The sequence below is a fragment of the Euleptes europaea genome, chromosome 9 (genome assembly GCF_029931775.1).
Source record: "Euleptes europaea isolate rEulEur1 chromosome 9, rEulEur1.hap1, whole genome shotgun sequence".
Taxonomy (NCBI): domain Eukaryota; kingdom Metazoa; phylum Chordata; class Lepidosauria; order Squamata; family Sphaerodactylidae; genus Euleptes; species Euleptes europaea.
Window position 1 is genome coordinate 5,399,657 of NC_079320.1, and position 14,077 is coordinate 5,413,733.

Sequence of the window (14,077 nt, forward strand, 5' to 3'; positions counted from 1 at the left end):
TCTCCCCTCTGCACCCCACTGTCACTTTAAAATGTGCCTGCTTTCATTCATGGCACAGTGATAAAGCATCTGCTTGGCATGCAGAAGGTCCCAGGTTCAATCCCTGGCAGTGCCAGTTAAAGGGATCAGGCAGTAGGTGATGTGGAAGATTTCCGCCTGAGACCCGGGAGACCTGCTGCCAGTCTGAGTAGAAAATACTGACTTTGGGTGGTCTGACTCAGAACAAGGCCGCTTCATAACGTGCCATCAGAGTAATGCTCTGCCTTGCCTCCACTCTCCAAAACGGAGACATTTTTACCATACTGCGAGTATTATTTTTGTGTTGTGTGAACTGTTCCCCTGCCTGCCTCACCCCTGGGCTGTGCTGCCCTCTGGCTTGTACTTGCCACTCACAAGCAATGCATCTCCTAGGCAACCTCCCACCCACCAACCATCACTGCATCATTTTCTGTTCTGCCATCAGTAGACAGAGATGGGGATGGTGAAAGGCTGACAGCCGACAGCCTCCAAGATACAAAGCTCAGTGGAAGAGCACAAAAGGTTCCAGGTCCAATCCCTGGCATATAAAAACCAACTCTTCTTCTTTTCCTCTGCTAGGTGTGTAAAGGACCAGGGCTGTGTGCCAATATACTTACATGGCAAGATGTTCACGTATCTGTTCTTCTCCTTGTTTTCCTCTTTTGAGGCAGCTTCACAGCTGGCCTGGATGGGGCATGCCGGAAGAGCCTGGGAGGGCAGAGAGGAAAGAGACGTTCCATTAGACCTCCAATGGAGCACAAGGGAGCAGTCACAGCTTTGCTGCGTGCCCACAGACCGTGACTCCTGGGGCTTCTTGCTCCCCTTCCTAAACAGGCACTGACAGATCAACACGCCAAGGTAGAGGAAAGACATTGCTAGGAAGCCGGGCAACTGCTCTACCTAGATTTTAGGCCCTAGTGGCCCATTCTTCACTCCTCGGAGGCAGCACTAGGAGCTGAGACATAAGAACATGAGAAAGGCCATGCTGGATCAGACCAAGGCCCATCAAGTCCAGAGGTCTGTTCATACAGTGGCCAACCAGGCACCTCCGGGAAGCCCACAAACAAGACGACTGCAGCAGCATTGTCCTGCCTGTGTTCCACAGCACCTAAGATAATAGACATGCTCCTCTGATTCTGGAGAGAATAGGTATGCATCATGACTTGTATCCATTTTGACTGGTAGCCATGGTACCATGGTAGCCATGAACATGTCCATTCCCCTCTTAATGCCTTCCAAGTTGGCAGCCATCACCACATCCTGGGGCAGGGAGTTCCACAATTCAAATATGCGTTGTGTGAAGAAATACTTCCTTTTATGTTTTTAATCTCTCCCCCTCCAGCTTCGGCAGATGACCCCGTGTTCTAATATTATGAGAGAGGGAGAAAAGCTTCTCCCTGTCCCCTCTCTCCATACCATGCATAATTTTATAGCCCTCTATCATGTCTCCCCTTAACTGCCTTCTTTCCAAGCTGAACAGCCCTAAGCATTTTAACTGTCCTCATAGGGCAATTGCTCTAGCACCCTGATCATTTTGGTTGCTCTTTTCTGCACATTCTCAAGCTCTGCAATATCCTTTTTTGGGTGTGGTGACCAAAACTGTAAAGATGCATTAAAACTGTGTGGCAAAACCACACTATGGGATAGATAGGAGGGTGGGCATCTTGGCCATCTTCTGGGTATGGAGTAGGGGTCACTGGGTGTGTGTGGGGGAGTTGTGAATTTCCTGCATTGTGAAGGCGGTTCGACTAGATGACCCTGGTGGTCTCTTCCAACTCTATGATTCTACTATTCTCTTGCCCCAACCAGCACTTTGAAGCACACTTAAACAAAGAGGAGATCTGCAGAACCAGAGGTCCAGGAATGTGTTTGACAGGGACCAGTCACCTGCTTTAGGAAAACTCCACAGCAAAGTAAAATCTGCTTCCCAGAAGAGAAAGCCCTTCTGCAGATTGATCCCTGTGGGTGTGGCACAGCTTTCTGCAAAGAGGGTTTATTGTAACGGGATTTAATGATGTGGTGCTCAAGGGACAATTCTCACTTGTCTAGATTTGCATTCTGCATGTGAACAGTTTGCTTCTAGCTATGGGACAGAGAAAATGGCCAGTGGGCAAATGACCACGTTGGGAAGGGTCACCCTTTTGGCCACTCAGCTAATCCTATGTCTCCTTTGCAAACAAATCATTAGAATCATAGAGTTGGAATGGACCACCAAGGTCATCTAGTCCAAACCCCTGCACAATGCAGGAAACTCACAACTACCTCCCCCCCACACACACCCAGTGACCAGAAGATGGCCAAGATGCCTTCCCTCTCATTATCTGCCTAAAGGTCACAGAATCAGCATTGCTGACAGATGGCCATCTAACCTCCTCTTAAAAACCTCCAGGGAAGGAGAGCTCACCACCTCCTGAGGAAGCCTGTTCCACTGAGGAACTGCTCTAAATGTTAGAAAATTCTTCCTAATGTCTAGACAGAAACTCTTTTGATTTAATTTCAACCTGTTGGCTCTGGTCCGACCTTCTGGGGCAACAGAAAACAACTTGGCACCCTCCTCTATATGACAGCCCTTCAAATACTTGAAGATGGTTATCATATTACCTCTCAAGTCTTCTCCTCTTCAGGCTAAACATACCCAGCTCCTTAACCTTACCTCATAGGACTTGGTCTCCAGACCCCTCACCATCTTTGTTGTCCTCCTCTGGACACGTTCCAGCTTGTCTACATCTTTCTTAAATTGTGGTGCCCAAAACTGAACACAGTACTCTAGGTGAGGTCTAACCAGAGCAGAGTAAAGCAAAGGGAAGAAGCAACACCAGCAAAGAAGGTGGTTAAGGGGAGACATGATAGAGGTCTATAAAATTATGCATGGTTTGGAGGGAGTGGACAGGGAGAAACTTTTCTCCCTCTCTTGTAATACCGGAACACAGGGTCATCTGCTGAAGCTGGAGGGGGAGAGATTCAAAACAGCTCAAAGGAAGTATTTCTTCACACAATGCATAGTTAAATTGTGGAACTCCCTGCCCCAGGATGTGGGGATGGCTGCCAACTTGGAAGGCTTTAAGAGGGCAGTGGACATGTTCATGGAGGAGAGGCGCATTCATGCCTACTAGTAAAAATGGATACTAGTCATGATGCACAAGTCGTCTTGCTTTTGGGCTTCCTAGAGGCACCTGGTTGGCCACTGTGTCAACAGACGGCTGGACTTGATGGGCCTTGGTCTGATCCAGCATGGCCTTTCTTATGTTCAAGGCGCTGTGCCATACAGCTCCACAAGGTGGCAGCAAAGCCTCCTGGAGCATGCCCTCAAATCCCAGGGCACGTCCCAAATAATCAAGAATGAACCAGCAAAAAGTAAACATCCAAGGAAAGAAAGGGGAAAAAAGCTCGTTTGGAGCAGCAATGAGGGGCTGAGCAGCATGAAGAATAAAAACCCATCTCCTGGAATGCAAAGGAGTTCGGCTTCAATGTACCAGAGCAAGATCTCCAGCCAGAGAACGACGGTGCAGGGGTCAGAGTGCCTGCGGCCGATGGATCCCTGAACAATCTGGCCACAAAATCAACCCACAATTTCCTCCAGAGGACTTTTTGGTGGGGCTGGTGAAGTGCTGTTGGGAAAACCCTAGCCTTGTCGCCCTGAGGGGAGGGGGAAGAAGAAGAAGTCGGTTTTAATATGCTGACTCCACCACTTAAGGAAGAATCAAACTGGCTGACAATTGCCTTCCCTTCCCCTCCCCTGAGAGGGTAAGACCCAGGTCTAAATCATCAACCAGGAAATTTTGTGCGGCCTTGGGCAAATCACTCATGCTGAGCCAGAGTTGCTTTACAAGTTTTTGTCTTTTTTTGTTTTTTGGCTAAGTTTAAAGGGGGGAATTGTTGAGAAGTTTTCACAGTAAGAAGGAAGCTGAGAAGTGCTCTGTTGATGGGTCGTAGATTCAGGATGGACAAAAGGAAATACTACTTTACTCAACTAAGGATTAAAATGTGGAATTTGCTGGAAGGCTATAATAATGGCCACAGGGATAGACAGCTTTACAAGAGGATTAGATAGATTCATGGAGGAGGGGGTCAATCAGAGGCTACTATCCATGGAGACTAAAGGGAACCTCCAAGTTCAGAGGCAGTCAACCTCTGAATCCCAGTGCCAGGAGGCAACATCAGGGGTTGGACCTCCAGAGGAACTGGTTGGCCACTGTGTGAGACAGGATGCTGGACTAGATGGACCACAGGTTTGATCCAGCAGGGCTCATCTTATGTTTTTATGCCATGAGGACTAAAGGGAACCTCCACGTTCAGAGGCAGTCAACCTCTGAATCCCAGTGCCAGGAGGCAACATCAGGGGAAGGCTTCGGCCTCTATGCCCTGTTGTTGGACCTCAAGGGGAACTGGTTGGCCACTGGTCAGATCCAGCAAGGCTCTTCTTATGTGCTTATGCTGAGCATCTCAACCATGTATGTTCTCCTGTTAGCATCTTACAAGTAGTTAAGAAGAAGAGTTGGTATTTATACCCTGCTTTTCTCTACCTTTAATGAGTCTCAGAGCAGCTTACAATCTCCTTCCCTTCCTCTCCCCACAACAGACACCTTGTGAGGTTGAAGAAGAAGAGCTGGTTTTTATACGCAGACTTTCTCTACCACTTAAGGAAAGATCAAACTGGCTTACAATCACCTTCCCTTCCGCTCCCCACATCAGATATCCTGTGAGGTAGGTGGGGCTGAGAGAGTGTGACTAGCCCAAGGTCACCCAGCTGGCTTTATGCGGAGGAGTGGGGAAACAAACCTGGTTCACCAGATCAGAGTCTGATGCTCTTAACCATTACACCACGCTGGCTCTCTCAGGAGTAAAGAGTGGGAAACAAAAGCAAAGAGTAGGAAAGGAGAATCTCTCACTGTTTCCGTGCTTAATAGACACACACCCCACCATCGATTCCAAGATGCACTGATCCCACAAAATCCCAAACCTTCTTTTTTTATAGCACAGGCTCTGCTTACAATCCTGTGTTATCAGTCCATCGGATCTCCTCCTCCAGGCAGGTAGAGAGGCCGGCACGGAACAGCGGGGTTGCGTCAAGGCAGACACAGAACTCTTACAAATTTACAATCGGCCCTCAGAGCGCTGCCCGGGTTTAAATTAATAAATGCAGGAACTGAACTTGACCAGGAAAACAGGAAGAGGGTGTGAGGAAGGCTGGAAAGGGGCCCAAGGAACAAGGTCAGATGAGGGTAAGCCGGCAGCCCTGCTGATCTACAAAGGGCTAGATGAGGGGGGGGGGGGGGGCACAGAAGACACCATCCACAAATGTCAGAGCCGAAAAGGCAACACCCATCCCCCTCCGAGATTTGTAAACGGGAGTTGCAAATGTAAATACATTACTACACATCTTAGAATCATAGAATCATAAAGCTGGAAGGGACCACCAGGGTCATCAAGTCCAACCCCCTGCACAATGCAGGGAATTCACAACTACCTCCCCCACCACACACACCCCGTGACCAGAAGATGGCCAAGATGCCCTCCCTCTCATCTTCTGCCTAAGGTCATAGAATCAGCATTGCTGACAGATGGGCATCTGCTTAAAAACCTCCAGGGAAGGAGAGCTCACCACCTCCCGAGGAAGCCTGTTCCACTGAGGAACCGCTCTAACGGTTAGAAAGTTCTTCCTAATGTCTAGACAGAAACTCTTTTGATGTAATTTCAGCCCGTTGGTTCTGGTCCGACCTTCTGGAGCAACAGAAAACAACTCGGCACCATTCTCTACATGACAGCCCTTCGTCAAGAGGGCCGTGTGTGTGGACGGGAAATCATTACTCCCTCACTGACTCATGCCCACAGCGAGCTTCTACGTGAGCTGTTCAGCAGCTTTTGTGCAAGTCAACCTGGGCTTTCTTCCTAATCGACTTTTGGAACTGGCTCGGTCGGAGGTGTTAACTTTCCCGGGTAACCGCAGAACGGCCGTGCGTTATCTCAGCTGCATCGGAGCCTGGCTTCCTTTGCAGCTCTTCAGAGAAATGGGGGTTTCCAAAAAAAACCCTCAGAGGACGGGGAGCGACAGCTTCGACTGGTTCGGGCTTGACTTGCTCTAGCCGGCATTCCACCCCTCCGTGAACAAATCTCTTTTGTTTACCCAGGTAACAGAGCCCAGCCTCCAAACCTGGCAGGAATGAACAGAGTTTGGGTAGGATTGCCAACCTCCAGGTACTTATTGGAGATCTCCTGCTATTACAACTGATCTCCAGCCGATAGAGATCAGTTCGCCTGGAGAAAATGGCCCCTTTGGCAATTGGAATCTATGGTATTGAAGTCCCTTTCCAAACCACTCCCTCCTCAGGCTCTGCCCCAAAAACCTCCTGCCGGTGGTGAAGAGGGGCCTGGCAACCCTAGAAGACGGACTTTATGGCATTATACCCCATTGAAGACCCTCCCCAAACCCTGCCCTCCTCAGGCTCTGCCCCCCAAATCTCCAGGTATTTCCCAACCTGGAGCTGGCAAGCCTATGGAGAAGGGCACAGGGCTTTAGAAAAATCTTCTGCCACAGTAAATCTAGACACAGCTGTCATGCACACGTAACGCACAACCTTCTATTGAAGAACTACCAACTGATGGAAATCTCCCACTATTACAACATCTTCCCAGGTGACAGAGCTCAGTTCCCCTGGAGAAAATGGCTGCTTTGGCAATTGGACTCTACAGCATTGAAGTCCCTCCCCTCCCCAAACCCCGCACTTCTCAGGCTCTGCCCCCAAAACCTCCCGCCAGTAGCGAAGAGGGACCTGGCAACCCTAAGTTTGGGGAAGATGGATTAGCAAAGCACCCACGTTGAACTCCTCGCGGAAGAGCTTGTTGTCGTCCGCCATTCGCCGGTTGATCTCCTCCTCCAGCTTGTCAACTGGCAGCGGCGGGTACTTCCGGTTGGTGCTCGGAGACCTGGCCAGCAAGGGCATGCTCTGGGGCTCTGTGGCAAACACACGGAAGAGAAAATAAGATCATAAGAAAGGCCATGCTGGATCAGACTGTGGTCTATCAAGTCCAGCCGTCTGTTCACACAGTGGCCAACCAGGTGCCTCTAAGGATGCCCCCAAGCAAGACGACTGCAGCAGCATTATCCTGCCTGTGTTCCACAGCACCTAATATATTCGGCTTGCTCCTCTGATCCTGGAGAGAACAGGTATGCATCATGACTAGCACTCATTTTTACTAGTAGTCACGGATAGCCCTCTCCTCCGTGAACATGTCCACTCCCCTCTTAAAGCCTTCAAAGTTGGCAGCCATCTCCACATCCTGGGGCAGGTAGTTCCACAATTTAACTGTGTGTTGTGTGAAGATATGCTTCCTTTTATCTGTTTTGAATCTCTCACCCTCCAGCTTCAGCAGATGTCCCCACATTCTAATATTATGAGAGAGGGAGAACAACATCTCCCTGTCCCCTCTCTTCATACCATGCATAATTTTATAGACCTCTATCATGTTTCCCTTCTTTCCAAGCTAAACAGTCTTAAGCTTTTTAACCGCTCCTCATAGGGCAGTTGCTCTAGTCCCCTGATCATTTTGGTTGTTCTTTTCTGCACCTTCTCAAGCTCTGCAAACCAAGTGGTTTGCCACTGCCTGCCTCTGTGTAGAGACTCTGGACTTCCTTGGGGGTCTCCCATCCAAGTACTCCCAGGGCCGACGCCTGCTTTGCTTGTGAGGTAAGATGAGATTGGGCTAGCCTGGGCCATCCAGGTCAGGGCATAGTAATTGCATGCTGCCAAGTCACAGATGACGTATGTTGACCCTGTAGGGTTTTCAAGGCAAGAGACGTTCTGAGGTGGTTTGCCATTGCCTGCCTCTGCATAGCGACCCTGGACTTCCTTGGTGGTCCCATCCAAGTACTAAACAGGCCCAACCCTGCTTAGCTTCCGAGATCCGACAAGATCATACCAGCCTGGCCCAACCAGGTCAGAGCAGACTCCCCACTGCTCAGACCCATCTAATTAGCTATCAGTCACCTCCACTGGTTAAACAGGCCAGATGCTTCTGACAGACATTTCTTTGGTTGGACATTGAAACCAAGGAAAAGCTATTTGTAGGGACTGAAAACCACCCATGTGGAACATGCATTCTCCTTCAGTGGGGAAGGCAGGATCTTTGACCAACAAACACCCTCCTGGAAAGAGCCTAGTAAGGACACACACTGAGTCACTGTTCCGCTTGCCTCACAGCAGAGGTATTGTGGGTTTTGCAGGTGCAAAAACTGGAGGGAGAAGTACCATCTTTCTGCAGACTGAGGGGAGAAAAAACCTTTGGGCCAGAGAGAAGACAGCACTCCAGAAAACAAAGCCCTTTCCCCTAGAAGAAACTGCAGAGCTTCTGCACTAAAGGGGTGCCCGTCTCTCTCTCTCTCTCTTCCTCCCGTCCATTTGAAACCAGCGAGATATTCTTAGAATTCTTCTGGTGTATTTTAACCACCTCCTCTGGGTATTTTCTGTCAAGTTCTTGTTCAAACATGTAGGACAGCCAGGAGACCTAGGGCTACGATCCAGATCTGTCTCTCCCATGTAAACAGATGAGGGGGAGTGGAAAGGTGTGCAGCGGCTGCCCCAATTAAGTAACCAGCTTTCAATTGCAAGCCCTGGGGGGAAGGTGCCACGTAGTTGATCCATCCAGCCTTTTAGGGTCAGGGATTCACATAGCAGCTTCTCACGAGGACTGCGACATCTCGACAATTCCCACAGCTTGACGAGGCCAGGGAAGCCACAGTGGGAGATTCTTATATTATGGAAGACTCACCTGTGTCATCCGTCCGTCCGTTGGACAAGTGAAAGGAGTTGGAATGGCTCCCGGCTTGCTTGTATTTCTTGAATCTGTGAGCGAGAGAACGCAAGACAGTTAGCTGAGGCAAGCCAATACCCAAAGTACCAAGCATACTTTTTCAAAAGCAGATTCTCCTCCCTCAGTCTCAGGCCTTGGTCCCTGGCAAGCACTTCTGCTTCATGGCTGATAACTGGCTGCAATGGACAAGAACACTGACCCCCAGAGTGGCGTAGTGGTTAAAAGCAGTGGTTTGGAGTCTGGAGAACTGGATTTGATTCCCCACTCCTCCACATGAGCGGCGGAGGCCAATCTGGTGAACCAGGTTGGTTTCCCCACTCCTCTGCACAAAGCCAGCTGGGTGACCTTGGGCTAGTCACAGTTCTCTCAGCCCCACCCACCTCATGGGGTGTTTGTTGAGGGGAGGGGACGGGAAGGTGATTGTAAGCCGGTTTGATTCTTCCTTAAGTGGCAGAGAAAGTCGGCGTATAAAAATCAACTCTTCTTCTTTCCCCGTGCTTGCTACTCAAGACCTTTTGACTGGAAAGGCCAGGAGCTCAACTTGGTACCTTCTGAATGCAGGGCTGGTACTCTACCATCGAGGCCCAGCCCCTTCCTCCCCACGGATGCAAGCTGGCTAAGTACTTGCATTCCAAGTCTCACCTCTCACGTTTCGGAGCAACCTGACTCAATGTGATTCCTCTTGCCAGTCCTGCTTCTCAAAGGCAGGCCTGTTTGCACTGCACTCCAGTGGAGGGTGAAGTCTGAAGATACACACCCGAGCACAGACACCCATCCACCCACGCTATCCGATACCCAACAAAGGGAAGCCCCAAGGGGTCCACCAAACGCTACTTACCTTAACATGTACAGGACAATAATAATAAATACGATGACTAGCAAGGAGGATAAGGCCACCATTACGGCTATGATCGGCGTCTCATCTAAGGAGAGAGAGAGAAACAGAGTTGCCTGAGCGTTTTAGAAACATTCTGTGCCTCCTTAGTCAGCACCTGGAGAATTCTGGCCTAGTGTTAGAAATTATCCTGTTACGCCAGAGGTGTCAAACATACAGCCCGCGGGCCAGATCCGGCCCCTTGAGAGCTTTTATCTGGCCCATGAGCCACCGTCCCCCTCGATCTGGGCTGGTGAGGCATGGCCGGGATCTGTGTTAAGCGGTACAGCTTGGACCAGTGGTGTCAAACATATGGCCCTTCAGATCTGTCCCCTTGAGAGCTCTTACCAGCCCACGAGACAGCCCCCACCCCCAAGTCCCAATCTGGGCTGGCGAGGCTGTTGCAAGCTTGCTAGCCGAAGCAGCCACATACACCCCCGTTCCCGATCTGGGCTGGCAAGGCATGGCCTGGCCCAATCAAGTGACATTTATGACATATCTGGCCCTCGTAACAAATGAATTCGACACCCCTGGCTTAGACCACATGCTGGCTGTGCTGCTGTACAAGTCTATCCCATCCACCACATTTTTATGCCACTCTCCCTCCGAGGAACGCCGGGCAGCATATATTGCTCTCCTCTCCCCCATTTATCTTCCTGGTGAGCTGTACAAAGACATGCTGAACACTTTAAGGCACATCCACACATACAAAAAGTGAGATGCTCGTAACCGTCAGCCTCCCTGTCTCTAATGCAGTCCCACCTTAATAACCAAGTGCCATCAAGTCGCAAATGACTCATGGAGACCCCTCATGGGGTTTTCAAGGCAAAAGATGGTTTGCTATTGCCTTCCTCTGCATAGCAACAACACAGGGCCCAGGACAGATCCCTGAGGCACTCCACTAGTCACTCCTCTCCAAGTGGATGAGGAACCATTAACAAGCACTTTTTGGGTGCAATCTGTCAACCAGTTGCAGATCCACCTAATCGTAATAGTAATGGTCTCTTCAAGCATTCAGGCTGAGCAAAAGCACAAAGAAAAGGTGAAAACACTCAAGTCCTCTTAACCCTATATTTGGTACTCATCCTCAGTGTTTAATGAGGATGGGCTAGCAATTCTTTAGAAGTTCATCAGTACCTCAGTTCTCCCCAGTGTCCCTTGCCAAGTGGACAAGATGGATTCCCTAGGTAAAGGTCCCTAGGTAAAGGTTTAGCCCGTCATGGCTTGACCCTCCTTGCTCAAAAGGCAAAAGACAAGACAGTGTTCTTCCTCATGTCTCAAGTCAAGTCAAGTTTTATTTCAATACAATATCAGCTCTAGGTAAAAATCAAAGTTAGGTTAAGATAATAAAATAAAATAATAAAAGTTGATGATTCTGGAAGGATGATTTGAAGAAGAGGAGGAAAGATCTTCTACTGGGAAACGTTTTCAGTTAGCCATTTACAAAACCCACTAGACAGGAGGCAGAATTTGGCTACTTGAATGGTTATCTGCCGAGAGGAGTCTGTTAAGAGAAGGGAAACTTTAGCTTTTTCCGTTCTCTCAAGAAGTTGTAGTCCACCCCAGTGGGGCCATTCTTCCTGATCAAGAAAAACGAGCGAGCCATTTGGCTTTACCAGTCTATGCCCCCAAGTGGGACAACGTAGCAAGGTGTTAGATGGTAACCCATTTGGCTAGATGCATTTGCATCTGTGGGCAATAAAGCACTCTGTGCTTGGGGGCTTGAGTGCAGATCCCACGGACCCTGCTTTCTGCCAGATATGAATTTGCAGCCATGTTCCAACTCACAAACAGAGTGTAGCCCGAATGGCTGAATTATTGGGGTGAACTCTAGGGGGGAGGGCAGTTCTCCACGACCTTCTTACTGGTCCTACCACGCCATAGTTGCAAACTGATGGGGCAGGTCCATTCATACACATAACTGGCCCAAGGACACTCAGTGAACAGCAAGCATCCCCAGGAATTTGGACATTAGAACATAAGAACAAACAGCCTACTGGATGAGACCAGGGAGGGTCCATCTAGTCCAGCATCATGCCTTGCACAGGGGCCAGCCAGTTGCCTTTTCCAGCGACTCTTGTCTTCTCACAATGCGACCATAGCCTCAGTTTAGTCATTTTAGCTTCTAGGGAGAGTTCAGGCTTGAACTAGAATCAAGAGGGAAAGTTGAGCAGCTTAAAAAAATTTTAAATAGTCCCATATGGGATTTTTCTCCCAGGGAAGGACAAAGGAGGGATCTGGCTTAGTCTCTGTTGCATTCCAATGAGACACTGGAAGTTGGAAGTCTGAGCTCTGTAGATTCATCTCTCCAGAGGTTTCTTTTTTACAAGGAATTTATATTCCCCGGCAAGCCAACATTACACAGTAAAGCTCTACAGTGGAATGCTGTTCAGGGCAGGCTTCTAGTGGTTTTGCATCCATGTTTTTTCCTACGCAATCTTTGCACACACACACACACAAAAAAAAAAGGAAAAAAAGCAGGCTATAAACTATTCCTCTGCAAACTCGCAGCAGGCAGCGTTGGCACACACAGAGCCCGCCGCCCACCCTCTGAAATATGCAACAGGTTTACAAATGAGCTGCAGGCTGTCTGCTCGTGCCCTTGAGAGCTGCCGTCTTTGTACCTTGCAACTTGCAACCTCTGCGCTGGAGAGAGGAGAGAAAGAGAGTGGGGCCGGGAAGCCGGAGCAAGCAGAAAGTGAAGAAGGAACGGTGAAGAGAGCAGCTCACCGATCTGCTTCCTGCCTGCGGTTAACTGCAGCGGGGGGGGGGGGGTCGGGGATGGTTAACTCCTTGACTTGGATGCATGAATATGGGAAGGTGAAAAACCCCACATCTCCTGGCCAGATGCATCTCCTGGCCAGGATGCTCTGGAAGCCTCAGCCTTATCTACGGCTCCACTCATCCACTGGCAACCAACAGATGGATTTGCTGCTGCCTCGGTGCAGGAAGTGGCTTGCCCAGAGAGTGAGCACTTCAGCAACGAGGGAAAAGGAAGAAGCTGGGAGAAAACCTTCTGTAGACAAGGAAGGCCTCAAAAGAGCCACTGAGCAACCCACTATCTTTGCAGCAGTAGGGAGAAAACTGGGGTTGCTCCTGTCTGGGTAAGAGGAAGAAACCACCTCTAGAAGTCCTGCCCTAATCAAGAGGAGGAGACAGTGCTGCTGGCGGGTTATTTGGGGGGGGGGGGGTTCCTGGGCAGACAGTGGTCAGCCCCCTTCTGCCCACCACCAGCCCCAATCCAAGCTTCCCTTTCCGCTCACTCATCTGCATGCCCCCTGCCTGACTGTGCATCCTTTCCTGGCTCACAAGCCCTCCCCGCCCGCTGTGTCCGCAGCCCCCAGGAAGAAGATTTGGTTTTTATATGCCGACTTTCTCTACTACTTAAGGAAGAATCAAACCAGCTTACAATCAACTTCCCTTCCCCTCCTCACAAGAGACACCCTGGGAGGTAGGTGGGGCTGAGAGAGCCGTGACTAGTAGGAGTGGGGAAACTAACCCGGTTCACCAGATTAGAGTCCGCCCCAGTCTGGGTTGAACCTGGGACCTTCTGCATGCCACGCAGGTGCTCTAACACTGAACCACAGCCCCTCCCCTGTATGCAATTCACCAACCTGAGCGCACGTGATGCAACGCTAGCCGAGGCTGCTCAGGAACTCCAAGCAGACCTAGACACAGAAAGCCAGCGTGGTGTAGTGGTTAAGAGCGGTGGTTTGGTGGACTCTGATCTGGAGAACTGGGTTCAATTCCCCACTCCTCCACATGAGCGGCAGAGACTAATCTGGTGAACTGGATTTGTTTCCCCACTCCTGCATACGAAGCCAGCTGGGTGACCTTGGGCTAGTCACAGCTCTCTTAGAACTCTCTCAGCCCCACCTACCTCACAGGGTGTCTGTTGTGGGGAAGGGAAGGTGATTGTAAGCTGATTTGAGTCCCCCTTAGGTAGTAGAGAAAGTCGGCATATAACAGCCAACCCTTTTTCAAAAATAAAGCTTCTCTGTTTCTGCACAAAGGCAGGGAGGCAGCGAAGGAGTCAGGAAGAATATCTATGCCGTGTTTAGACAGGAAACTGGACAGACATACCAGAGCTACTAGCCACAAGCAGTTTTGCTAGCCTGCTTGCCTAGACGCACATTAACCATCTGTGTATCCTACAAGAGTCATTTCTGAAAAGATTCCCTGCTTGGCTGTCTAGAGATTATTACAGACATGAACTGGCAGGCCGAGACTTGGCCCAAACGCTTCCCCCCGCCTCACCCAAGGAAATGTGTACCGAGGCCGAAAATGAAACTTGGATCTTCTGAACTTCCTCCAATGCAAAACCCTACTGCTAACTTTATTACAAGAGCCTGAAAAATGGATCTCACACGGCTTTCT

At 49.8% G+C, this 14,077-nt stretch overlaps 1 protein-coding gene across 1 annotated transcript in view; it reads right to left on the minus strand.

The window, feature by feature from the left end:
• Positions 1–14,077, minus strand: part of PTPRA (protein tyrosine phosphatase receptor type A) — a 152,301-nt gene that overhangs the window by 20,838 nt on the left and 117,386 nt on the right. Inside the window, exons 7-10 of the mRNA XM_056855773.1 lie at positions 9,665–9,749; positions 8,785–8,858; positions 6,834–6,970; positions 636–726 (exon numbers count right to left, since the gene is read on the minus strand). Coding sequence (XP_056711751.1) covers positions 636–726; positions 6,834–6,970; positions 8,785–8,858; positions 9,665–9,749 — 387 coding nt within the window. The remainder of the gene's footprint in view (positions 1–635; positions 727–6,833; positions 6,971–8,784; positions 8,859–9,664; positions 9,750–14,077) is intronic.